The sequence below is a fragment of the Aulonocara sp. 'chitande type north' Nkhata Bay genome, linkage group LG19 (genome assembly GCF_057382095.1).
Source record: "Aulonocara sp. 'chitande type north' Nkhata Bay isolate Kocher_YH1m ecotype deep benthic linkage group LG19, A_spYH_male_GT1.1, whole genome shotgun sequence".
Taxonomy (NCBI): Eukaryota; Metazoa; Chordata; class Actinopteri; order Cichliformes; family Cichlidae; genus Aulonocara; species Aulonocara sp. 'chitande type north' Nkhata Bay.
The window spans coordinates 23,196,668-23,220,633 of NC_141362.1; the positions used below are offsets into that span (position 1 = coordinate 23,196,668).

Below are 23,966 nucleotides of genomic sequence, written 5' to 3' on the forward strand. Positions count from 1 at the left end.
AATGTGGTCATTTCACTGTCCAACATAAAATGTTCATTTTCATCCTAAAGAATAAATGAAGACATCTAAACTGGGATTTCTGCTACTACACTGTACAGGTTCCAGACTTAAATCGTATAGAAAATCTGTAGAGAGAGTTGAAGCATCAAGTTGCCTTACAGCAGCTAAGAAAGCTAAAGGATTTAGAGTTTTAGTAAAGTCTCTCAGGTTTGCACACATCTCTCTTGGGTGTTTGGAGGAAGAGCTCTCACCTGACATGTGTGCAAACCTGGTGAACAGCTACAAGAAAAGTCTTACCGCGGTACTTGTCAACAAGGGTTTTTCCACCAAGTACTAAGTTATGTTTTGCTTTTTTTTTTTCCTGAAAATTTGTAGGCAACTAAAGCCACAACATTACTGTAACATCAGGCTGACTGATTTAACTCAGCGGTCACTGTTAGAATGTTACATTATTAGTTACATGTGACAAAGCCACTTTGCTGCCACAGTAACACACTTGCACATCACGAGGAAAATATTAATCAGCTGACCTGCAGTAGTTGTGGTAAAAACACATTGCTTAAAGGCTTTTCCAAGCATGACATGGGTTTGCTCTTCTAAACCCTACATGTTAACATTGGGATGGTTTTCCTACAGGGAAGTCTTCATTTGAATCAGGCTGAACATCTATCTTCTTTATCATCATCGTCTTCTAGGGATGTACAGTCCCTAAAAACCTGTGACTGGTCAAAGACCCCAGGCAGGAAACCCATGTACCTATAATCCTGAGTAATAATCTGGGTTCAAGTTTGTGACACTCACCTTCTCACGATCCCATTTAACCTACATAGTCTTGTCTAACAAAGCCTAATATGCCCCCAAAAATTAAGGAAGAAAAATGAATCCAGGTCATGCTCTTTCAGATCTCAAATAAATACAGACTACCCCGGCTTTAATCATCAACTTGACATTACCAATCAGAATTCGATTTTTATTCAACTGAAGATATAAAACCCACGCAACACATCATCAGCAAGTATAGGAACAAATTTATTTCAATTTAAAACAGATACCTTGTCATTATGTTTCTCTCTTAGAAGGCGGCAATGATCATAAGTCATGTTCATGTTTGAATGAGGATCAGGCAACAGTGGTTGAAACAAATACATGAAACACAAAAAAAAAAAAAAAAATATGGCAAGAGTTATGTAAATCAATAAATTGATAATAACCAACTGACTGAAACCCCTTCGTAAAAGGGCTCTGCTTCAGTGAAAACATCCAAGCCCTCACTTCCAACACAAAATAAACAGCACATGCAATTATAATTACAGTTTCTTAGAAAACAGCAGATTATCTCCTAAATCTTCGATCTTAAATACAGAATAAAGTCTTCGTGTGTACTTAAATCATGGATCCTTTTAGTCTCTGGTGTGTTTTATTTAAAAAGGGGGACCATCTCGGGTGGTGGCCCTTTTGATAAATGACCACAGCGTTGGCACTTGGAGAGAGAGCCTGGCTCTAGAGAGAGTGGGGTTGGCACACTCAGTATAATACATAATTTACATTTGGTTTACATACAAAATAAAGAGAAAGAAAACAAACAAAACAGCATTTTATACACACACCACTACACAATTGACCTTCGGGTTTCACTTGAGTGAGGGAAATTAAATCAAGTGGTCCTAAAATAGTGTTCTGGTAATGTCTTATCATACAGAGAAAGAGGAAGAAAAAAATAAATAAATCACCAAAAAAAAAAAAAAAAAAAAAAAAAAAGGGGAGGGGGAAATATTTGAGTATGCACCAACTTTACACTGATGTCCAAAAGATACGTTTGATGCCCCTTAGTCCAACAACGAGCCCATGGGAAGGGGGCGCCACACAACCCTGATCGCCCAAACGTGGCAAAAGGAAAACCGCACAGGGCCAGGTTTACCATCTCTTGTTAGTCAAGGCAATGAAAGGCAATAAATAAGTGTTGTAGTGAAAACAGTCCTTTTTTTTGTTTTAACAAGTTAATGCTAAAGACAGGATAATTATTTATCATAACAACTGCCCTCCCCCTTTCCCGCTCATATGTTGAGACAAAAATGTGTCACAAAAATAACATGCTGTGCAACGCTGGCCTGCTAACAAACCCACACCGACAGCCACGTGGCCCTTCACCATGTGCCAGAGTTGAAGAGTCAAGTTCGAAATGGTTCGTCACCAATAAAGCGAGCTGCACTCCACACACAGTAAATAATAACACAACTACTGATAAATACTTGGGGATTTATACAGATTTAGTCATCCCACTTCATTTCCTCCTTAAGACAGCAGACCAAATAGTTGGCTGTCACCACAAAAGCAGGGTCATTTTCAGCAGACAGAAATGGCCATTAAGAACCACACTGGTGTTGTTTTTTCTTTAAATATATATGTATACATTAATGTTCAGACATTATTTCACCACTTAGCACTTTTGAAGCATACCTACATTTTAAGTTGAACTACTGACTTGTGTAGCCTTTGGTTTCCGCTCATTTAAAAGAAAAAAGAAAAAGAAAACAAACAAGTCACTTCAGAGAAACTGTAAATTTCCACAGACCTCTGCTCTTGGATAGTGGATGAGGATTTCAAGAAATTTAAATGTTAAGGGGCTTTAGAAAAAAAGTTCCCACTTCTCAGGGAATATTTAGTGTTGTCTATGTAATTACATGATAACGCAGCAGAGTCTGACAATGCGGAAAAGTTGCCCAAGTTTATGTGCCCAAGTCCATGATTTAAGAGGTAGCTATCACACGACAACAACAACTTCTACGCAAAGAAAGGCCGAATTTGGAGCAAATCAGACCCCTCTACTGGCTTCAGCTGACAGTAATGGCTGCCTAGAAAATCAACGTCTAAATGTGGACAGGTGAAAATATGCGCACACGCGCGCACACACACACACACACACACACGCACACACGCACACAAAAAAATTAAAAATAAATTCCTGGCTATCATCTATAGCTCAAATACTCTGGAAAACACACAATACTTGTCCTGGTAGTAGTGTCTTTACTGATAAGTGTTTCTATACTGCACAGGGTGTCACAGGTAACTCTGTGATACCAATGCAAACAAAACGTAGTGAAGATCAGGTTGGCCGTAGGGCCCGATACTTAAATGCATTAAGAAAACTGCTTAGTGGTGGTAAACTCTCTACACACACAAACACCCTGCCTATACTTCTTAAAGCACATACTGCAAGTAATCTCCATTTATAAACACATTAGTATTGGATGACTTGGTTCACTGTGGTCCTGTACTCCACTCCCCACTGTCTGATGCCTTATGCACTGTGATAGCCCTTAATGAGGATGAAGGGTAAGTCACCTGTAGAAAAGGTCAAAGACACTGGAAGGAGAGAGAAAAAAAAAAAAAAAAAGGAAGTATATCCATACTTCACTGGCACTACTCACGAGCCAGACCCGTCCCGCCCCCCCCCAAAAAAAAGAAGAAAAAAAAAATCCAACTATGTTCACACTGTACATTTTCTTAGGTATTCATTACAGCACTGCATCTATAAACAGAAAAATATGAATTTCTTAAAATAAAAAATGAAAATGTGAGGGCTCCTTAAGAAAAACAGGTTCATCATGAATGGAGATGTCATCGCAAGTACAACTGGAAAGGTCTCAATAAGAAAGAGAAAGCAGAAATAAGATCCTTACACTACCAGACATTCATTTTTACAGCAGTTCAGACTCAAGTTAGGCGGAGAGGAAAAACAAACTCAACAAAATCGAAAGCAGTCAAATTATCAACACCTTCAAACCTGGTCCATAAATTAAATAAATTAAAAAAAAAAAAATCTTTAATTACTTTTAAAATTATCTTGTCCCCATACTGTGAAGATTCTTTTTTAAACCAGCCCTAGTTAGAATAACTCTAGAGACAGAGCTAATGGAGTAGTGAGGTGTTCTGAGGCTGGTTGGGAGTAAATCCCCCTTTCTTGCGCCCTTGCCGCTTGTTTCCTAAACACCAATCAGCTGCGTGTAGTCCTATTAATCAAGTGAACAAAAATCCATAATCACAGTATCAATACTACCATAAATTCATAGGAAAAAACACAAAAGAAAAATATGTATGTGAATACTTTTTTTGTACGTTTGTTTTTTTTTTGGCCAAAGATGGTGTACCACAGAGCGTTTCTGTACAGGAGTGTTTTGTGTATATGTATTTACAAACAGATATACACAAACATTTGCAGACTTTAGTGTGTTTTCTGTGAAAGGTTCATAACCACCCCTTCCTCTAAATCACTCAACATTAAGCAATCTTTTTTTTTTCTTTTTATAAACAAAGTGACTATACAGTTTAAAAAAAAACAAATTAAGGAAAGTAAACAGAAGCACCTCCCATTATAGGAAGTGTGTCTGATTGGACGGCTGAGTGATGTCATCAGATGTTACCGCATGGATTCTACTCGTGCCTTAGAGTGCGGGCACTGCAGCTTTTTTTGTTTTTGTGGAATTAAGCTACTCGCAGCCCGAGCTGCAGATGTGCTCTGAACACTGATGACATCAGCTCCCCTCCGCATCCGCTTCCACCAATCAGAGCAGAGCCTCATTGAAAGCAGCTGTCCTCTCACCCGCTACTTAGTGTCTCATAATGGGGCATTGGATGGGTACCAGTGGAGCCAGATTCACTGATGATACTTTGGAAGATTGTTCCTGTGAATCCATATAGATAACATCTGGAGGAGGGAAGCATGTGATCAACTTAAACATAAAAAAGAAAAAGATCTTAAAAGGACACCTATTGTCATGTAAATTTCTGGTTGCTTCTTTAAATTTTTGTCGCCTTGCAAAATTTTCTTACAACCACTCCATTTAATCATACTTGTTAAATACATTAAAAAGTGTTTGTTTTTTTTTTTTTACAAATCTCAGCAATTAACAGATTTTGATTAGCCATCTCCTGCTCCCCTCCCTCCTCCCCCCTTCATGTTTTAAGTGTTTACATATGCATTTACTTCATAATATATATTTTTTTCTATTTTTTGTGATTGCGATGCTCACACTGGTGGGTACATTCATAGACGCAAGATGGAGACAGAATCCTCAGTCCCGTCCCCCACCGAGTCGCTCTGAAGTATCTCTCAGGTCCTCGGATTGTGTCAGAAAATATGGAACTCTGTTAATTCCACACTGGCAGGAGCGTGGAAAGGAGACGACGGAGGATCTGCTCTCGCACTGCTGAAGGTAAACTCCGAAGGGCCAGGGGGTATGATGCCGCTATTCACCGAAACACAGATCCTCTCTAATCAATGATGCCCCCAATACACAAACACACACACGCACTCACACCAAAATCCCCTCCAGTCACTGTATAGCTCGTGTGAAAGGTTTGTGTGCCAGAGCCAGCAGCCGGGGCCAAATCCACACCCACACACACAGAGCAGCTTTGGGAGGACTGAAGACTAACACAGCAAGCTGCCGAGAGGAGGAGGAAGAGGCTTTGGTGAAAGAAGAGGGGCAACGTCTGCAGGTGGGAGGATCTGTGGGTTCACTGTACTGGGAGAAAGGGGGAGAAAAAAAACAAACAAAAAAAACGGTTCTGTTGGGGGAGGGATTGTGTGCGTGCATGCGAGCACATCTGCGGCTGTGTGTGTTTGTGTATGTGAGCTGGAGTGATGTGCTGTGTAATGCATGTGGAGCTGACGGCACATTCCCAAAGAGGTGTGCATTTGTGCAGTGGGGGAGGAGATGTGCGTCGCATTTGAGCCCTCACACCAGGTTGTACTCTTTGAGATTGAGCTGTAGGATGGTGTCTTTGACAGCTGCAAACACAAAGCGGATGTTCTCAGTGTCCGTGGCACAAGTGAAGTGAGAGTAGATGATCTTGTCGCTGTCTGGGTTTAAATCCACAAACATCTTGAGGATGAACTCCCGCGCCGCCTGTGCATCTCTCTGGGGACCTAAAATGCAGAAATGGGTGAGGATGTGCGAGTGTGCATTGTACTTCAAGTCACCTTCACAACTTTGGTCCACACTAAGGAAAAGTTGCTTCAAACTGATTTGTGGATTAGCTCAGCTGAGTCAAACCCAGTTTTACTAACATCACACTGGCACATATGATGCTTATCACTTTATTAACACTGCTATCATCCATGTCTTTGACAGAATAACCAACACAGTGCACATCTTTAAATCCCTCATCTGAATATCAATCGAAAGCGATGATATTGTGACAAGTCTGATTTCTAGCAGGAACCAAACGCATGTGTCAATCACTCAACACAAACACGTAGATGATCTCACCATCAAACTCGGGAAAGTAGTCCACCAAGTGTGAGTAGGTGATCTTCTCCTCTAGCAGGTCTTTCTTATTAAGGAAGAGGATGACAGAGGAGTTTTGAAACCAGGGGTAGGTAATGATAGTCCTGAACAGAGCCTTACTCTCTTCCATGCGGTTCTGATGAGAACAGTGTTGAGCAGAAACAGAATGTTAATTTGGCGTCAATATTGAAGTCATCTTCAGACTAAAATATCCAGAATACTCTAAATACAAACCATTTGTCGCACTTACCTCATTGTCTGACTCCACCAGGACCTGATCATACTCACTCAGCGCCACAAGAAACATAATGGAAGTGACATTCTCAAAGCAGTGAATCCACTTCCTCCTCTCTGACCTCTGGCCCCCTACATCTACCATCCTGATGGCAGGATGAAGGCGAAGGAGGATAAAAAGTGAAAAAAAGAAGGGGGGAAAAATTAATTAGCATGCAAGTTTGGGTGGCCTAGTTTATGGTAAGTGATTAATGGAACTAAAAGAGTGCTTAGTGTTAAACAAAAGTTTAAGCTCTCAAGAGTCCTCGCACTCTAGCAAGGCTTGAGAAGCTTATTCTTACAGATTCTGCAAAGATTTTGAATCCATCAAGACGCATTTAGTGAACTCACACAAGCGTAAATCTTGCATATTCTATGAATTACTAATACACAACTTAATAACCTGGCCTTTTCAACAAGATACACTTCTGTTTCATTCCATTTTGCGTAACAGAAGAACTCTCTCACTGGAGTACATCCCCCTTAAACATTTTCTGCATATGACCTACATAAAAGATTCAGCCTTTCATCCAGGGACCCATCAAAGCATATTTTCACTGTCATTTTTAAGAGACAGCAGAAATAGGCCCAACATTTATTCTGGGTCCTGACCATTTGTTAAAAGATTTGGTCCTATTAACTTCATTTTAAAGTTGCTGAAACAAGAACCCTGATGGATTCAACATCTTCTTTGAAATACTTTCAAGTGTATCAGTGTACAGATCTCTCTATACAGGAAAAACAAAAAAAAACCCAAAAACCCACACACAGACACAGATGTGGAGCGTGCACGTGTTTTTGTTGTGAGTCATGCACGCCACCAGGCAAGCTTTCCATTTAAGACCGACAATAGAAACAGGAAGGAACTTAGGAAGTTGTGTTACTTTTATTGTTTGCTAAATGCCCAAGTTACAAACATGAACCAAAGAAACTACAAAAACAGTCATTCCAGTTATGTCCATACAAGAAATTGTTGCCTCCTCAGTATTGCTAACCCCACCCAGTATGTAACAGGTATTATAGACCACTAACATGCACAGGTGGGTGCATAGGTGAATTTTAACTGTTCAGTAGTCTCATATAGTTAGTAGCGTATTGTGGCATATTCACCTGAAACTCTTTATGGCCCTAGCAACAGTTAACTGTTTTAGTTGATAACAGATTAGTCTGTACTTCTGTTTGTGTGTCATGTTGAAAATAGAAGCTCATAACACATTTTTCACTACTACAAAGCTTTCTCACCCTTCCCCAGTGTGTGCGATAGAGTAGAACATAACAGTTGTAAATGCTTTGAAGCACAGTTAAAGACAAAAAGGACACCAGAGAGACATAAGACAGGATAAAACAAGAGCTGGGGAGGGGGGCGTGACAGAGGACAGGAGGCAGAGCCGAGAGCGTGTTGGAAGCAAAGATATGGAAGGCAATTTACAAAATAAAAAAAATTTGCATTTCAGTTTGATTTCAGCACATGTGCTGGCAGTAGGTAAGCCAAAATTTAAAAAAAAAAAAAAAAAGTCTGAAGCCAGTCATAGGCATAGCATTTAGAGTCAAGATTAAACCTAAGAGATACTCTGAGTCCTCATGTGGTTTCAGGTTTCTTGAGCTTCTCCTTGACAAGGTCAGCCTTCACTCATCTGGGACTGTAGGTCCCAGTTTCATTAAGCCCCTTTGTGACAATTGATTTAATTAAATCTTTGAAGTCAAGAACATTTGCCTGATGAAACAGCAGATAAATGGCATCTCTCCAATTTATATCAGAGTATTTTCAAGCACCTCTGGATGCACAGGTACTTGCCTTCAGAGCAGTCGTACAAATAAGCTTAAAGTCACAGCTCACTGGTGCCCCCTGGTGGTGGCCCAGTCCACAGTGGTCCACAGAGACCCAGGGCCAATATAGGCCCTGCAGGACCTGCTGCCCGAAATAACATTCCTCCACCGCGGAGAGGACGACCTCGTTTCTTCTGCCAGCCGGAGAGGAAGAGGAATAGAGGAGGTGACCCATTTACAGAGACCGGGCACCAAAATGTAGGACTTTGTTTCATTAGGGGACTGTGATTTGTATGCATGTGACTGCTGTTCATAGCGCCAGGTAGGTACGTAACTATGGGAGACTGTAAAAAGATGACAACTTCTACTTTTTAATGATTGAAGAGAGTATGGGATGGGATACAGACAAAGAACCCGCATTGATAAATCAAAAGTGTTGAGTTATTTTCAGTCATTGTGAGGAAAAAAATAGATGGTTTATTTGGGACTTGGGGGAGAAGAAAAATAAAAATAAAACATCAAATGAGTTAATGACGTCACGACAAAACATGAATGGACGCAGCCAAAACAGCCATCTTTCTACCTGAAAATGATGCTTTGCAAGTCGAAGGGGTACTCTATGATTCCTGTAGTGGGGATGCGCACCCTGAGTACATCCTGCTGTGTGGGAAGATAGTTGGAATCTGAAATACGATCCAGATCCGAAAGATAACTACAAACGAGCCAGTCAGGAAAAAGGAATATAAAAAAAAAAAAAAAAAAGAGGGAGGGAGGGGAGAGACAGGAAAACAGTTATATAAAGCGTGGCAGGCAATTACCGCAACACCACAGCCATTCCAGGAAAGTGTGGATCAGTCCTGTTGAAGAAGACTCACAGAAAAGGCCGCATCACAGAAACAAAAAGGTGTTAGTGCCACTGCTCCACCAACACTATTCCCAGAGCTTTGACATTAGCAGTTTATCTTTAACTGACCATGGACACTGAGGTCAAGACATTTGTGGAATATGGTGGTGCAGACAGTGTAGGTGGCATCGGTGACAGCAGCAGTGACTTTAGCAGCGGAAACAGCAGCACCTGTATCAGATAAACAAGGATTGGACAAGTCTGACATCAAGGACAACGGGAAACATATTCCCCTTTGTTTCTTTAAAGGTTAAATTCTTCTGCCTTTCAATGTGCATCCAATTGTCTAATATTTCATGACAAATTCCTGGAGAATCTTTGACATCTCTGCCTAATCCTTCTTTATCTGTACTTTGTTGCTGCTCCCTTCAGTGCAACATGTCTGGCCTTAGGTTCTCCTTTCCCCTTGGGGCCAGAACTAGAAGACGATGCTACACACAAACCACTGATAGCCTCATAGGACAAAGCAATCTACTCATGTTAGTATTGTTTGTCCCAACTTTAATCTTTTTTTTGGAAATAAATGATTCTGAGCTACTTCTTTTACACTGACAGTCATCAGTGGTTTGTGTCCTCTAGTCATGGTGACGCTGCAGTCCTGGTGCCTTGAGGGAGTACCTGAAGATGACGTTCTCCAGGTCAAACGGGTACTCTATTATACCCGTGGTGGGAACACGGACCCTCAGTACATCTTGCTGGGTGGGAACATAACCCTCCGCAGTCACACGGTCTATATCACTAAGGTAACTGGAGATATACACGAACAGTGTGGATAACACTGAACTGAAGACATCATTCAATGATTTACTTGCATTTCATTCTGTCATACGCATGCTTAAACAAATACAAACCTTACATATTTGATGTCAAACTGCAAACGCATCTGCATGCACACAAACTTGACCTGCAGTACAGAGCAAGCACAACCAGGGGGCACTAAAGAGTGAGCGATGGCCTTTGGCTTTGCACCCTGGAGTCATGTATTGTGACACAAAGGGTGTACACCTTACCAAGTTCTTTTTTTTTTTTTTTAAACAATTACTAGCAGTGCATCTTTTCTCTAAAGACAAATGGCACCGTTTCTAGCCAATCTGGACACAGAAATTGGAAGCTACTGTAAGACTTACTTTAGTGTGTTTTCACTGATGACTGCATGAAGCTCAAGCTCAGGGTAAAATAAGGGGCTCCATAGTGGTTTCAGTGTTTATTCTTATTTAGTTGGATGGGCCAGTGAAATCAGTCTCTCTCCAATAACAAGTCTTTTTTTTCCTCGTACAACTAATTACACTAATATCAATTAAAAGCTAAATAGTGCCATTTTCATGAGAGATTGTCAAATAAACAGGAGATTTTTGTAATTTGTCAGCCAAATTTTCCAGTGGACAAAAGGCTAATGTGCTGCTCTGCCCAGCATATACACCGAAACCCACACAGAACCTGACACCAACCCCACACATCCAACCACACCTTAATTACTCTGAAAATTAGCATCTTGACCTCTGAAGACAACTGTGTCCCTGCTACACACAGTGTCAGTTCCCCCCCAAAATCATGAAATATATATTTTTAAACTTACGTCAGGCTGAACCTAGCTTCGCAGAGAGAAACAATGACCTTGAATTTAGTGAAACAGCTCTTTATATTGCAGCTGCTCAGTCTCACATTAATTAAGCACAGGCACCCCCGCATCATATTTCTCGTTTCTTGGTTGGTCTCATTTCATTTTCACATGAGATGAGACCAATGCAACATTTTTAATGCAGGTTTGGGAACAGACTTATTTTTCATTTTAAAAAAAATAAAAAAAATACATCAGTCATCGACTACACTTAAATTATAGTAATTTAAAACTGATACCAAACAAGATGGATCTTACACAAGGCCAAAAATAAAATGGTTAAATAGGTGACAAATGTTCCCAAACCAGCATTACAGACAAAAATTACATGCAGCTCATAAATAACATTCTGAAACATTACACAGATACCATGACCATCGTCTGCAAAGCGAGGTGAAAAGACGTACTATTTTGTGGAGTCAGAGAGCTGGTATTCTCTGCGACGGTCGTAGGCCTCCTGGATTCCTGGATCAGCCCACAGGGTTTTAATAGCTGTGATGTATGGTTGCTCAAAACTATTGAGCTTCTCAATGTCCACCTCCTTCACAAGCATAGCATTAGCCTGGGAAGACAAAAGGTGAAGTAAGTAACAAAAGATCTGACATACATGGCCACAACACAGCAAACAGAAATATAGATCTATGTTTTTTAAAAACTACAAGAATTATCCAGTCATTTCAGTTTTCAGCTGTAGACTTTTGATATTTCTGCAAACAGCAGATTTTTTCCACTGTCTGTTTAGACCAAACATCCGATCCCAACCACCCACCTATTCTACTTTTTCCAAAGATAATGTTTCTGCTAGACAAACTAAATGCATCACTTCTTGCGTGCCAGAAGTTCTTTCTTGGAAAGATTTTAAAAAAGACAGTTGGTCAAACTCTAAGAAAGAAAATGGCATCTGCACTGAGGATGTCGTCCAAAAAAAAAAAAAAAAAAGGGCTACACTGCTTCAGTTTCACTTTTGACGAACTAATAAATTTCATTCCTGACCCGTCCCTATAAAAGAAAGCAATATAAATAAATCTGCACTAGTCGATTTCTTAGGGAATCTTACAAAATCCTCATTCCACAGAGGCATGGAAGCTCTTTTAAAATAATAAAAGTTAACAGGAGAAAACCACAATAGCCTTTACCCGGTTGTCTTCATATTTGTAGGGGATCTTGAGGTTCTCAGTGGCGCGGATCATGGACTGCATGGAGGTGAAGATGTTTTGATAAACAAGTCGAATGAAGCCTCTTTTATCTTCATCAGAGTATCCAGCTCCATGGATGATCCTCATCTGCTTGATGAAGGTGCTCTTGCCACTTTCTCCTGTACCTGAGCACAAAGACACAGGATCATAGTTACAGTGTGGGTCACACCTATCGTGAGGGTCCCCAATCAAAGCAAAATTGCAACAGTAAGCAGACCGAGGCTCGATCAAGACAAAGTAAAAGATGAATTGGGATTAGTTTGAACTTTAGATCATGCAAAGCTACTCTAGTATAATCCAAAAATGGCAACACCAAACTGGTAAAGAGCACAGTAAGAGAAAGTCTCACATGTGCCAAGGAAACAAAAATCTTAGCTTTCCTTTTAGTTCTCTACCTCTGACTGAACACAAATTCAATCATACCTGAACATAAGATATCCAGAACTGACAGGTCAACTATTTATTTGAAAATAGCCAATGGCAGTTAAGGATAATGAGCCGATGCCAATGCTCTGCCAATAAATTTGTGCAGTGGAAGTTGATAAGTCTTCTGTGGACTTCGAGAAAACATTCAACTGTGTCCCTTAAGGTGTCCTGTGGGAGTATGGGTACTTGCTTGTTGTTACCAACCAATTCCTCCATGTTCATCTGTCCTAAGAGTCTGGTTCACATTGGTACTTCTACCGCTGACGCCATGCTTCTCAGCTGGAAAAAGGGTGGACCACCCAATCTAAACTCGAGATGAATTTCTTACCCAAGTGGAAGAATTAAAGTAACTTAGGACCGTGTGTAAGAGTGAGGACTGTGCAGCGGGACACTAACTGATGTATTGCTATAGTATCAGCAATGATATGCAAGTGGTGCCGATCTACTGTGGTGAAGAAAGAGCTGAGCATGGACATGAAGTTGTCAATTTACAGATCAACCTATGTTCCCACCCTCACCAATTACTATCAGCTTGCAGATACGAGTGGCAGAAATCAGCTTCCTCCAAAGAGTATCTCTGCTCTCCCTTTGAGACATGTTGAGGAGGTTGATTGTTCGGGAGGAGCCGAGATTAAAGCTGCTAATCCTCCACATTGAAATGAGCCGGGTAAGGGGATGCCTGATGTGCACTTCCTTAGGTGAGGTAAGGTCCTATCAGGAAATGGCCTGGGGATAGACCCAGGACACATTAGAGCTCGCTGCTGGGTACGAGAGCTTATAAATTACTCATCACAGTATACACTACTACTTAGTCTACATTCATATAAACGTGGCAGACAAGAAGTGAGAAATAACAGGGGAGGAAAAAAAAAAAAGGCTCCACAAAAACCAAATCCACAAGACAAGATGTTATGGTTCGCTCTTCATGTGTCACCGCCACAGCAATGAACTACCAGTGTGTTACACACAGAAAGCCGCAAAGATTTTAACAGTAAAAAACAACAAGAGGAAATATATTGTGAATAAAATCGCATCTGTTGTCACTGAGGTGTTAATCTATATCACTACCCAGTCCTATTCGATGCCACTGAACTGTCCCATTTTCATATTGAAAAATCAGACCCCTCATTTCTGCCAAGACCCAGAGCCGAACCTGTAACATGAACTCAGACATGCTGCAGTCCGTTTTTCTGTTTAGTTACTTGACATTCGAGGTAATTAATAGGATAGACAATGTTTTTCTCAAAATTATATTAATACGGGATGCTCATACGAGTCCTTAGTCAACTTGTTATAAAATCCCTTGACTGACATTCCAAACTGATTAACTAAACTCATTAGGGGTGCACATATGTCAAAGCTTCTTTGTCTAGTGTCAGGAAGTTGCTCCACAGTTTGCCAAGTAAACAATTCAAAAAATATTTCTAGGGAAAAAAAAAGGGGAGGGATGAGTGAAGGAAATATGAGCTAATTTAATGAAGACAATTAAGACAGTTTGCCCTACTATATCCAGCATCTAACAGTGAACTGCCTCTGACAACGACCCCTGCTGTCATCTTTTGGCAAAGGGCGAAACTCACTCAGTGATTCTTTCCTGCCCTCCTGATTCCATATTTGGAAGTAAAACTATTACAATATTTCAAACATCATAACAGCCAAGATAAAATGTACCTTTTGATACCAAAACATCCCTGATTTCACCGTCAGAGTCGCATACTCTTCCTTCAGTTAAAGACAACAAAAACAACACTTTAAGCCTTTCTATATCCCGAAAAAAATTAAATTAAAAAAAAAACCCCACTCGATTGGTGGTCTGTTAGGCCTAACCTACATTTCACAATAGCCCTCTAAGGTCTGCATACTGCCTAAAAACCTTACCCTCAGGCCATGAAAATAAATAAATATTAAAAACAAACAGGCTGATGGCATTTGAGTTCTCAGTGATATCAAACAGGATCCAGCACATCAATGATATCTGCAGAACTGAGAGGGAAAGACGAAAGACGTGGGAAAAAAACAAAAAAAAAAAACAACACACATAGGCTACACTCATCTCACCACCACCTACATTCAAGGTTTTTGAAGAGCAGCCATATTTCCGTTACCATAGCAACCCCTCCTCTGTCTCCCTCTTTTTGCGTTCCTGTGTTTTCTTTTTTTCCTCTTCTTTTTTAAACCCCTCCCATCCGCCCCTTCTCTCTCCTCTCTTTCGTAGCAGACAGTAAATATAACTGCGAGCCCCTCAGGCTCGCTCTGTGCTCTTCATATTTTGGTTCACCGCAGAGAAGAAGGGCCTCGGTTAAGCAGAACATTTGGGATGGGCGGGAGAGGGGGTATGGTCTGAGGTCAGGGGGTTCTGACACCTTAGGACAGTGAAAGGAATGGGAGAGATAATCACTTTCCTGTCAATGGAGAAGAAACAGCTTAATCTCAAAAATATATTTCTTATATCTAAAGTCTTTATCCATAAGGGGAAAATGGCTCTCCTTCATCCAACAAAATGCCCAATTTAGGATAACAGACTAGACAGGCTTTATAGTTCAGTGTTTTTAAAAAAAAAAAAAAAAAAAAAAAAAAAAAAAAAAAAAAAGCAAAAAGCACCATCTTCATTTCTCCTGGATGAATCAATGCACTGCAGTGAAAGCTACACGCTGGTCGGCCTAACAAAAGAAGTCAAACACAGAGAGCATATTCTTTGCAACAGGGCTGCATTGGCAATGACTGCAGACCGGCTCACCGAAGGAGCAAGAAGATCACTCTCCAGCCTAATGTCTGATTTATTTCTCGTGACCCCATCACAAGATCTCCCTCCGCTGTGTTCCCTTAACTATCATGTCCCTCTTTTCCCCAGACAACACACTACAAGCCTCTGTCCTCGCTTTTTCCTCCCCAAAAATTGTACTAGTGTCAGCCACAGCCATTTCCATGCCCTCACCAACTCTTCCCCACTAACACGCCCCCACCCCTCGCTCCCCTCATAACCTCCCTGAGGCAAGAAATATGCCTCGCCATTCTCATCCCTCTCTGTCAAGAATTTTGGATATTCATAACTAGAATCCATCCATTCTTTTTTGGTAATGACCTAGAAAAAGGAGGTCACCTTTTAATAGCTCACGCGCACACACGCGCGCGCGCACACACACTGAGCTCTCTTCTAGGTACTGTGAGAGAGAGCGAAAAAGAAAGAGTGGAGATTGTGTCCCAGCGCAACAGTGCAAGGTACACTACACAGCCCACACACACACCAACACTACTCTCTTCGCAGAACCGATGAGCTTTGTTCCAAAAAACCAAAGTCTCACTCGAGGGTAACCCGATGACAATAAGCACACAACAAAAACTTGCTCTCAACACCCAAATTACAAAGAGGCGCTGAAATGATAACAGTACGCAAGCAGTACAGCTCCCCATCAACTAAAAAGGCAGCAAGCACTACACCTGTATATTCCATTGCCAGGATAGCTTTCATAAGCCTTTACATAACGCAACTGATGTCAGCTTGTGACACAACCCCTGATAGACTTGACACACTGCTGTCTTGGTGCAGCAGTTTTGGTTGAGCCCCGGCGTGTGCGCGCACACCTACACGAAGGCATTGCTTTGTTTACACAGTCTGCTCATCTTATAAATCTCCCAGCCTGCTTCAAACGCAGCCGCCACAGGGCCTTGTTCACAAGCGTGCCCATTTCTGCTAAACCTGACCTCCCCATGCAAAACGAGTCGCTGCTTTCGATGAACAGGAAGTCATCGGCATTACTGTAAATTTGCATGCAAAAATGGTAAATGGTAAATGGCCTGTATTTATATAGCGCTTTACTAGTCCCTAAGGACCCCAAAGCGCTTTACATATCCAGTCATCCACCCATTCACACACACATTCACACACTGGTGATGGCAAGCTACAAAAACACACACGCCAAAATATAACTGTCCATTGCTATGAACAGCACATGTTTATCTGGGTTTATCAACGGTCCTTTCAGTCAGCACGTGGCAATCAAATCTCAGCACAGAGAAACCGTCTGCATAAACACAGTCAAGGTTAAGATACTGACAAAACTGGCATCATGTAGGCATTATACGTTTTTGTCAGCACCTGGGAAAACTTTTAAAAAATGAGAAGGCTAAGCAAAAATGTAGCGAGGGTCTTAAGCTTTCACATATTCATCTTGGAAATTGGCCTCTTTCAGGCGTACAAAGGAAAGGGACTGAGCCAAGGCAGCCTGCAGCTATGCAACACACACACCACCTGCCTAACCAACTGTGGACACACACACACACACACACACACACACACACACACACACACACACACACACACACACACACACACACACACACACACAGATCCTGTGGTCAACCTCAAGGCATGGATGTTACCTCCACTGTGATGTCCCATTTCTACCCCCTTTCCCTGCAAAGACTTCAAAAAAAAGGACACAGCAAGGAGGGCCATTTCTCCCTGTCAGATATATGGCCGCTTGCTCTGTGTTCATTGTGCTTCCTTCCGTCAGAATCTCGGTATAACTCTACGGCTTTGAGCCGATGCCTCTGCATCTGCCGAGTGCTCCGCGTACGTGGGTGTCGGAGCTGTAAATCGAACATGCGTGCTATAGCAAGCGCTGCACATAATACACACACTCTCACGCGTCTTCATCTCACCATCTTAGGATGGCCTTGTCTGTTTACCAGTGTGTATGCAATGAGTGTTGAGTGGCAGAGTGCGAGTGGGTGAGCAACAAAAATGGCAGGAAAAAGAAAGAATAAAAGAAACCTCGCTCGACAAAAGATTCAACACTTTGCAGGAGTATTTTTTTTCCTTTTTTTAAATCTACAACACACAGTGTGCTCAGCTGCTCCAACTAAAACCAGCCAAATCCTTGATATTGATATCGCTTCTTAAGCTGTGGTTCTTATTTTAGGGAATCTCTTCACAGAGAGAGAACATCACTCTGTCCACACATGGGCAGTAAACGTACGCCACGGCTATTTGCTACAATTATTTAACAAATCCACTTTATGCACAGCGTAAGCGTGGCACAGCCTTCCAAATCCAACTCGAAACAGAAAATTGAAGTGACAGAAGTTGAAACGTTGCGATGAGGGAGAAGTGTGGGCTTTACTGTACGCGGCAGCTGGTGGGAGTAAACAGGAATGAACATGCCACTCTGTCACCACAGAGAGGACTGAAGATGCTGGCAGAGAACAGAAAGGCAGGCTACGTACCCGTCCTGTCTGGGGACTGTGGGGGGAAGCAAGCAGTATGTGGGACAGCCTCCATCTAGCCTCAAATCTCTAGAGAACCTGCCATGACCCTCTTTTAAGAACGCGCGTGTGTGTGTATACTTTCATCTGCGTGCTAGAGAGCAAAATGTGTAAAAGACACGGTGTCATAGAGCGAGACAAGGAACGTGTGCAAGGCTGGCTGAGAAAACGGTAAAAGGAGACGCTATCCAAGTTCGACGATGGTGAATTTGTGCATACGTACGTCTCTGTAAAAGATTTAAACTGGGCATCCTAACCAGGCAGGAGACAGAAAGGTGCAAAATTATACAAAACATAACATGTAGCCTGACATATACTGCCTCATCAACTCATCCCACTGCAGTTTTCTGAGACCTGGCTGTGAACCTTTTCTAAAAGACGTCACATAAACAAGACAGAGAAAAAAATGAATGGAATGACGTCTGGGTGGATTTCTCTTTCTCCTTATATCTGTCTTCTTTACACATTCACAAAAAATATGATGGAAAACACTGAAAATAACAAAAAATGTTTTGTCAAGTACAGTTTGGGGTCTCCCCACAGAACGTACGAGGCCTTAAAGATGTTTAGTGAGAACTGCTTTTGCTTTCGATCTTTTTTCTTGCAAGTAGATGCGTCAGTCTTGCAGGCGATGAGATAAAATGAAGAACTGTCAGAGAGAACAGATTACCAATTGTCGCATTTTAAGGGTTTTTAATCGTGCATATTAGTTTATCTTACATCTCTGTGGAAAATTAATCGCCTAAATATGGTAAACAGATTTTTCGAAACTCTCAGATACGCAGAGCACGTCTTACGTCGACCTTCATATTTAAAAAGCGTTAGATCTGACCATGATAAAGGGGATTTGAGGAAAAGCTGCAGAACTTCACATTCACTGGCATTAAAGCCCCCCCGAAAAACTGTGCGCGCGCGCACACACACACAGACATCCATCTAGGAATCCCTATTGCCATATATGATCAAAATAAGATGGCTTGGCAGGAGAAGTAAGGTCAGCAATAAATGTGAGCCTAACCCTTGATCCCCTTCCTGGTTCAATCACACTGCTCATCTAAAAAGGATGCCTTAACCTGGTATAACAAGATGTACTGCTGACACAGGAAAGAACAATGAAATCACTGAGTACTTGGCAAACGACTTAAACAATGCCTGGAATGATATGCCGTAGAGAGGGCCACAACTTTTTGGTGTCAGAGTTAACTTTAGCCCCAGCCAGACTTAATTTATTTTTAAGGATGTTTTTCCGTAATCAGGCACATACACAAATGCCAACTGACAGCCTGTCTGGGAGTTTGAACTCTGAAAAAAATCCTGGAAAAGCACTTTAGGAAACCTTAAAATGTTTAACCTAACAGCTCACTTTACTGACCGTTTGCTTGCTCCAGCAGTTTATTTACCCGATGCAGCAAAAGCCACAGCTCTTAGTTCACTTTGTTTTGACCAAGTAGAGGCAAACCATTGGTCTGTGGAGCAGGAAGCTGTCAGTATGGCCTGATATGGCACTATGCAACAAGCAGCCACACTGTGGTACTGCTGCAGCCCTGGAAGAGCGGTTATTCTCCGAGTTAGCAGTTTAACAATGATAACATTTAACCTCCCTGTATTCTTAGACTGGAAACTTTGTGCTTGGGTCGGGTGCAAGATGTAACCAAGCCACATAACTGTTCTGGCACATACACGCTGGCCATGTAGCAAATCCTGCCAGTAAGCGAGTGGCACAGAAGGAGGGTGGACTGTCATTAGTGAGAGGAAAATCAACGCTGTTACAGGAATGCAATATGCAGTTACAGTAACATCAATCTAGAGTTAAAACAATTACAAGACTTTACCAATCTGCATTATGTGGTTCCAGATCTACAACAAACATGAGAAGCTGCTACAGCGGTTAGCACAGTTGCCTCGCAGCAAGAAGGTCCCGAGTTCAATTCCAGGCTGGGGACTTTCTGAGTGGAGTTCTTCTTGCATGTTCTCCCTGGTTACTCCACAGACATGCACGGGGCTGGGTTAACTGGTGATTAGCCAGTTATTATTAGACTAAATTAGCTGTAGGTGTGAATGTGAGCAATCGTTCGTCCCTCGCCCTTTGACAGAGTGGTGACCTGTCCGGGGTGCCTCTCACGCTATGACAGCTGGGATAGGCTCCAGCCCAACTGCGATTCTGAATTGGATAAGTGGGAGAAAATGGACTGATGGAAGGATGGAAGGAAGACCTTACTGGTAACGGAATCATCTTAGACTTCTGGGCAGGCAAAAATCAATTTTAAGATTGGGCTTTAGGACGGTAATTTGCCAAGTATTTGCCGTTTCTTATGTCAGGCTGCATTTCATTGTCAGTAAGCTGGAGTTTTCTTGCACGCAAGAACAATTCATCAACATTTTTTTTTCTGGTAAAGAGTCTGCTACTTTGTTTTACAGAAGTCTCAAGCATCTTCCTGACTGTACTGGACATTTGATAAACAAAATGCACAGTAAGCCTGGGTAAATTAGACCCCATTTACACACACAAAAGTTACATTTAACTTGCAGACCTGATATTTCCATCAATGTAGGGCCAAAAATCACTTCATTTTTTAAATACACAAGGAAATCTGCTGCACTATTATGTTAAAGCTCAAATCAGCAAAAAGGTTGTGTGATATTTTACCTAATAAAGCATATCTACTAATTTCATGTGTAACGCTGCAGGAGTCTGCAGTTGCACATTATATATTAAAGCTAAAGCTGTGCACACTGAGCCGTGGGGTAGAAGATCAACTGACATGTTGAACACATCCCGTACGTGCTGAAATCCAGGGTAGCCAATTACGAAAAAAAAAAAAAAAAAAAAAAGGAAAAAAAAAAAAACAACTTCTCAATCATGTGAGATGGTGCTCAATATCATTCCACCTCTCCTGTGCAGTTTCTTGGCAAAAATTCCCCAGACTGTTCCCAAAGGTCAAGGCTGGGCTTTGCCACAGCAGGTTCCTGCGATCAGTATGTACAAGCTGGTAAATGAGTGCAGACTGTAAGGAGCCTTATAAAAATAAAAATAAAAAAATTAAATAAATAAATGCAGCCATTTTGAAATGCGATGGTTAAATGTTCAAAAACGGAGACCGTCTCCATCCTCCACTGAGGTGTGGAGAGGCCGAGATCGCACGGAGTGTTGTGGGCTTGAGAATTATGCCAGGGGATAATAGGAGTCAGTGACACCTTAAAAAGTCTGAGCAGCAGATGTGTTTAACCAAGCCTATTAAAACCAGGACTAATCCTGCCTTACACGTCCTTATCCAGCCGTCCACTGACAGCTTTAGCTTGCACAGGACAGTCCACTTACAGCGTGACTGGTTTCCATTTGCGCTTGCTTTCAGTCCTTCAGACTGATGCACCCATAAACATTTGTTTAAAAGACTGCTGTTAGAATCAGCTCCATTAATCCAGCTCATCACCAGGCATGAGTAGCAAACGCCCCTTCTCACCTGCTCACCTTGGCAGCCAGGTAGAAGAACGTGCAGCAGAGATGAAGATGTACGACACACGGCAAACTATGTCCCATCAATGGCCTACTTTACCTAGTTGAGGTACTCACCAGGGAAATAAAAAGGAGACACACATGTCAAATAACCAGGGCTGCTTTTAGTGAGCGTGAAATGGGAGCAAACGTTTTGAAACTAAGGATGCAACCTAGATAATTCCAATTGTCCTAAAAAGGGAGATTCTTTTATCACCCCCCTCCCCAAGCTCTTACACCAAGCATTAGTTCAAGTAGCCATGGAGGGAAGGGGGTGGGTCACATAATGGACAAGAAGTTAGTCTGTTATAATATGGTAGGTAAGCGAGTACATTCGAGAAAGCACAGTCCACTGTTCCCTTTTGTGTCCACAGAACTATGAATCAATGCAGTACAGAGCAACTTATCCAACAGCAGCTCCCACCTGCCCACACACTTGCTATAAAAATAGCTAACCTACTCAGCTAGACTCCAGGATGAGGGGGCCAGCCCCTCAGTATCCTTGTCCTCTGCAAGTGTAGATTTGTGACACTAGTTACTCATTAAATAATAACAGAAATGTAACAATGAATGAGTGGGCACCATACAAGGTCTAGCTGAGGGATCTGAAAGGTCTTCCAGTTGTACAAATGTTATGCAACCTATTGAAATCAACTCAAAGCCCCCCTCCTCCCCCCGATTAAATCAAGTGGCCATCTTCACAGTTAACCAGCGCCTGCTGACAAACGACAGTAGCGGTTTTGCAGCTGGGAGATGAATCAGACAGTCATAACTTAACATGTGGTCGCCTGCAAACGGTGACATCTTCGCAACTTCGATGCCAAATGAGCCTGTTGTCTGCACGCCAATGCAAAATCCACACACACACACACACACACACACACACACACACACACATATAAAGAGACGGATCCGCTGGTTAGGCATGCCATGCAGATTCACACCTGCACACGCCAGATAGCCAAATCCAACGCAAGTTGCAAAAACAAGCTCTGCATTTCGGAAAATCATGCCATAACGTTTACTCATAATCACACCAGGCTTCCAGCTAGCAACCTTAACTAGCAGCATATCTGCTAGCATCGCCAAGAAGGCCCAAGGAGGCTGGCTGTCCACATAAACGACACAAACATGGCTATTAAAAAGGGCGTTTGGGATTTAGCATGCTACATACCGAGCAGCAGTAATTTCAGCTCTCTCCTGGAGTCTCGCTTGTCTCGGCGGAGTTGTTTGTCAATTTCTGCATTGATTCGTTTCGACTCCTTCGCCTCTTCGCTCAGGCAGCAAGCCATCATGGACTCCAGAGTCATCCCCTCTGGTTTTTGGCAGCCCGGTTCAGGCGGGACCTAACGAACACTTGCCCACGGTTTCAGCTTCTCCCGAACCCCGGTTTCCTCGCTTCTGTCTCTAGCGAGGAGGTGGTGGTGGTGGTGGTGGCAGTAGTAGTGTCGGACCGGACGAGTGGATGGATAGGACTGGGGGAGGGGGAGGGGGTGGGGGGGGAGACTAGCCAAGGGGCCTCGCTGTCAAGTTGTCCCCCCGGCCGAGAGCAACTGCGACTTCAACCGGGCGATCTCAGCAAATCACGGGAGATTCGGACAAGGAGGAGGGAGCCAGGAGACGGTGGGGCCTCCCCGAGATGCTCTCAGCCTGCACGCCTCTTAATACAGCTAATATTAAAATGACTCCAGCTGCCACAGATTAGCTACTTAATACCCGTTTATATCATTAACCCCTCGTGTGTCACTGGGAGATCCAATTCTACCTTCTTTAATTTAATCTTCTCAATCCGCTAAAAGTGGTTTAAGACCGCAGAGTCGCCACATCCAAACCCGTAACAGCTGATATCTGTGCACTCTCCCCAACGCTAGATAAGCCCGTTTAGTCTGTAAAAGTAAAGACCCCTTGTCAGCAGGCTAATATTAGAGTGGTAATCTATATTGCACTAGCCACACCGCAGCACTGCGCCTATTTTCCGAGTAACTACATCAGCTAACGCTGGCTAAATTAGACGTAACGACTACGGAGGCTGCCCTGCTAGCCCGCTAGCTCACTAAACAGCGCCTCGGCTAAAATGTGTCAACCCGCAGTGATTGAAGCAGCAGGCTGCTGGTTGAAGGAATTTGACTGCCTAGCTAGCAATAACTACACAGCAACCTATTACATCTTGGCTCATTTTGACGATCAAATAAAATGCTACGACAACGACCGAAAACAAATCTGAAAAACGCGTGCCGAGCCGGCGGCTTTTGCTAGAAATATATTCACTTCAAGCAGAAAGCTTTCGGGTCGTTCGTCGCTGGAACTAGGTGGGCACACAACAGGATGATGCCAAGCGAGGAGGAGGATACAGTAGTGTTGACTGACAAACGGCGGATTTCACCAAACAGGTTCGTGGCAGACCAATTGAATGAACGAGGCGGGTCTCTGGGTGGGCTCAAGTTAGATCCATGAGATGCAGATGCAGGCTAAACCTAAAAAGCATGACCAGATAAAAGCTGTTTTTTTTTTTATTGTCGTCCAAGTCAGAGCACCTGTTGCATATATGCTATCTCCAGCTTAATAATATGTTAGAATATATAGGAACGCTTAAATATGTAAGCACTCCTTATCCTTCCATCAATAACCTGCAGGGTATTGGAAGCGAGCGTCAAGTGTGCTGGAATAACAGCGGCATCTAGTGGCCTTATAGTAGAATTGCAAGTGTCGCCTGTTAAGACTGGGTTCATTC

At 42.4% G+C, this 23,966-nt stretch overlaps 1 protein-coding gene across 3 annotated transcripts; it reads right to left on the reverse strand.

Annotated features, from left to right (window-relative positions):
- Positions 1-3,454: 3,454 nt before the first annotated feature.
- On the reverse strand, positions 3,455-22,716 carry gna11b (guanine nucleotide binding protein (G protein), alpha 11b (Gq class)). 3 transcript variants are annotated; one of them, XM_086275682.1, is made up of 8 exons: positions 22,410-22,716; positions 11,992-12,176; positions 11,263-11,417; positions 9,856-9,984; positions 8,917-9,045; positions 6,544-6,673; positions 6,276-6,429; positions 3,455-5,932 (listed from the first exon to the last, which is right to left on the reverse strand). In XM_086275682.1, exons 1-8 carry the CDS (start codon positions 22,543-22,545, stop codon positions 5,742-5,744), a joined length of 1,209 nt encoding a protein of 402 aa, XP_086131808.1. In that variant the 5' UTR covers positions 22,546-22,716; the 3' UTR covers positions 3,455-5,741. The 3 variants fall into 3 exon arrangements, with proteins under 3 accessions (XP_086131808.1, XP_086131806.1, XP_086131805.1); XM_086275680.1 differs by lacking the exon at positions 8,917-9,045 and having other exon boundaries at positions 22,410-22,715; XM_086275679.1 differs by lacking the exon at positions 9,856-9,984 and having other exon boundaries at positions 22,410-22,709.
- Between the last annotated feature and the right edge of the window lie 1,250 nt (positions 22,717-23,966).

Excerpts from the sequence above, each read along its gene's own strand:
- gna11b (XM_086275682.1), bottom strand. The coding sequence starts at position 22,545 with ATGACTCTGGAGTCCATGATGGCTTGCTGCCTGAGCGAAGAGGCGAAG. Across the intron at positions 9,985-11,262 it reads CTCTCTGACTCCACAAAATA|TTACCTTAGTGATATAGACC; the intron begins GTACGTCTTTTC and ends GTATATCTCCAG. Across the intron at positions 6,674-8,916 it reads TTGCAAAGCATCATTTTCAG|GATGGTAGATGTAGGGGGCC; the intron begins GTAGAAAGATGG and ends TCCTGCCATCAG.